The sequence below is a fragment of the Gekko japonicus genome, unplaced genomic scaffold, assembly GCF_001447785.1.
Source record: "Gekko japonicus isolate JY-2015 unplaced genomic scaffold, Gekko_japonicus_V1.1 scaffold467, whole genome shotgun sequence".
Taxonomy (NCBI): domain Eukaryota; kingdom Metazoa; phylum Chordata; class Lepidosauria; order Squamata; family Gekkonidae; genus Gekko; species Gekko japonicus.
In genome coordinates this window covers 795,227-798,380 of record NW_015169787.1, presented here as the reverse complement: position 1 = coordinate 798,380, position 3,154 = coordinate 795,227, and the positions used below count along the sequence as shown (strand labels likewise).

The 3,154-nt window shown below is 39.9% G+C and overlaps 1 protein-coding gene across 1 annotated transcript in view; it reads right to left on the bottom strand.

The window, feature by feature from the left end:
• Positions 1–3,154, bottom strand: part of PTPRC (protein tyrosine phosphatase, receptor type C) — a 118,984-nt gene that overhangs the window by 51,762 nt on the left and 64,068 nt on the right. Inside the window, exons 3-4 of the mRNA XM_015416947.1 lie at positions 2,728–2,829; positions 763–789 (exon numbers count right to left, since the gene is read on the bottom strand). Coding sequence (XP_015272433.1) covers positions 763–789; positions 2,728–2,829 — 129 coding nt within the window. The remainder of the gene's footprint in view (positions 1–762; positions 790–2,727; positions 2,830–3,154) is intronic.

Sequence of the window (3,154 nt, the reverse complement as noted above, 5' to 3'; positions counted from 1 at the left end):
TATATATATATATATATATATACACACACACACACACACACACAGTACTTTTACAAGAAATTGTAATAAGAAAATGGGTATATCTTATCAGATATTCTTCATTAAAATGAAAATATCCAATGTTTAGTAAATAAATCAGTTTCCACAAAGTTACTCCTACTAGCCCTTTGATAGTATGTTAATTTAGGTAATAGTGCGATAAGCCAAATCTTGTTAAACCACTCATTGGTAGTTGGTGATTCTGGCTTTTTCCAGTTTATTGCAATAACTATCCTTACTGCTGTAAATAAACTTAGTACTAATTCCAAATCTTAACCTTCTACAAAACCTCTCAAAAAACCCTGAAGAATTAATTTTGGTTCAAAAGTTATTTTCCTACCTAGCATTTCATTAACATAATTTACCACAGTCTTCCAAAAAGTTTGAATCTAAAGGCAAGACTAGAAAATATTGAACATATCTGCAGAGAAACTAGTAAATCTAGTCTTAAAGAAAATATGTCAAACTACTTCTCCAATGGTACCTAAATCCCCATAAATTAACCCTTATATATATATACAACAGAGGATTCAAATTATGTTTAATATTATCATGCCAGAAAGGGTGATAATTTTGTGTGTGACTGACACAGGACATTATACCTACATTCAAATCATTCTCAAGAATCAACAAGTGCCTCTGAATAAGAACTCAGACTTTAGTTAAATAAATTGCTTTTATGCAGAAAGTTGCATTGCTTCTTTGGGAAAACATAAAACTTACTGCAGTCCTTGGGAGTAGTAGCGGGTTCTGTAAAACAAAAGAAGACATACTATAAGAAGACAATTGGCTGCTAACATCTTGAAGGTAAAATAAATATTTGCTGTCATATTTTGACATTGTATACTTTTTGGTCCTATAGTGATTGCACTCTTCTTCTTTGCTTTTAAATGTAGTCAGTTACACATTATGTTAATATGGATATTTCAACATGAGATATGAAACAGTTACTGTGCATGTTCCACACACTCTGCTGGGCTATGAAACCTGCTCCCTGGGTCCAGTCTTAGCAACCCAGACTTAGCACATATCTCAGATGGGAGATACACTATGCTCCAGCTGGAGGTGATTGCGACGAGTCTCAGCAGCTGTAAGAAGTCCCAAAAGGAGGTACCACCGGCATATTGCTCCAGATTGGGAGCTGTTGCAACCTCTCCAAGAATCTCCACCAGAGGTTGCACAAGGGTCTGATTTGGATTAGGACTGCAGCACAGAGGAGGAGGGGGCTGACACCTCCCAGCACACTGTTTTCAAAACCTGAGATAGCCTTAGGCAGCCTCTGTCCACTCCGATGTGGAAGGCACCATTCGCCTGCTGCCTGCAGTCCCTTTTCAGAACTGGTATCAGAAGACCAGGCATGTATTATTGGTTTAAGGGCTGGGTAAGACAGCTAGAAGCTAGGAGCATCGGCTAGATTTCTGCCTCTGGTGGCAAAAATACTGACCTTGTCAAAAGCGACGTATTGTCAATACACAGATTAAATGAAGAGTAAAATCATATTATTAATATGTTAGACAAACACCTAAAGTTAAGTATTACACTTGTCCAAAATCAAATCAAATCCGATTATTGCAAAATATCTAAACATCATCTGAAACTGATATTTTCCCTTATTTACCCCTCTGCAAATGACCTAAGTTAGCAAATTTACCCCTAATAGTTCCCATCTGTGGTCACAAGTTCTAACTGTAAAAGTTAATTTTGTCATGTATGAACTTTCTAAATTCTATTCAACCATCCCTCCAGGGACAGATATTCATTGAGAGTATAACACAAATGAAACCCCTTGAAAAGTTCTAACTTCTATTCTCAGTTTCAGGGGTGCCTTGAGAAATTGGAGTGGTATATAAAATGTTTATTTTCTCCCAATACAAGGATAGATCTACAGGTCATAATCAGGGCTGAGTCCTGACCCAGATTCTAGGTAGGATTGCCAACTTCCAGATGGGACTGGAGTTCTCCCAGAATGACAGCTGATTCCCAGACTGCAGAGATCAGTTCCCAGAGAGATGGCAGCCTTGTAGAGCAGATTCTGACCTCACATCCCTGCTGAGCTCCCTCCCCAAACTCTGTCTTCCCAAACGCCACCCCCGAACTTTCAAGAATTTCCCGTGACAGGATTGGCAACCCTACATTGCCTGGTGCCATTTCCGATCATTGGGGCAACTCAAAATGCTACCCAATGCATTTACAGATGTCACTGTTACTGGTTGGGGCAGTCTCTAGGGTTGCCAGGCTGCAGCCAGCAACCCCTGGGAGCATTTAGGGGGCAGGGACTGCTGGCAGCACTTCTGGTTTTCACTGGAAGTGATGTCATGGGATGTGTTTGGATTTGCAAAATTCCAGATTTTGCAAATCCTAATGTGTCCCATGACATCACTTTGGGTTCCCACGGGCAGTAGCATGCCAGCACAGTGCTACCATGTGCTCCCTCCCGCCAACACTTCAGGCACAGGCAAGCAACCAACCAGCTTGCCAAGAAGTCTCCTGCTATAGCTATAAGCAGGAGACCTTGCAACCCTGGTTCTAGAGATCATCTGATATTGAGCCAGTCCTTACACAAATCACATTCCTTTGGATTGGGCTTGCAGGAAAATGTTTCCTGTCTAAAACAAATCTGGATTGCATTCAAAGCTGTGCGTGCCTGCTGTGTTAAGATTGCTCTTTAAATGAGTGCAGGTTTGTCACCTATTGTGGTTGTGGTGATGTCTGAGGGAGTCTGAGAGGTGCTTGCTGAAATGCCAGTGGATGGTTTGGTGGGTTGCATGGAGGAAGCATTTTTCAGATCATCTGCCAGGGAATAAACAGAAGAAGTTAGCATTAAGTCTGCTAACAGCTAGTATTATATCCCTACACACTACAACAACCTTCAGACAATAGTGATAATGTATGACTTAAAAAAAATAATGGTAGAACTGAACTAACACACCAAATACGTGCAGAAGCATCTAAAAACAGTTCATTAAATTTAAAATGGCAAACTATTGAAAATATGTGAAGCCAAACAAACCTTACTGTTGCTTTAAAAATCAACATAGCAATAAATATTAATCCGAGCTTTCCATTAAGTAGAAATGCTCCTAGCTGGTATGAATGAGAATAAAGTCCCGGTTCA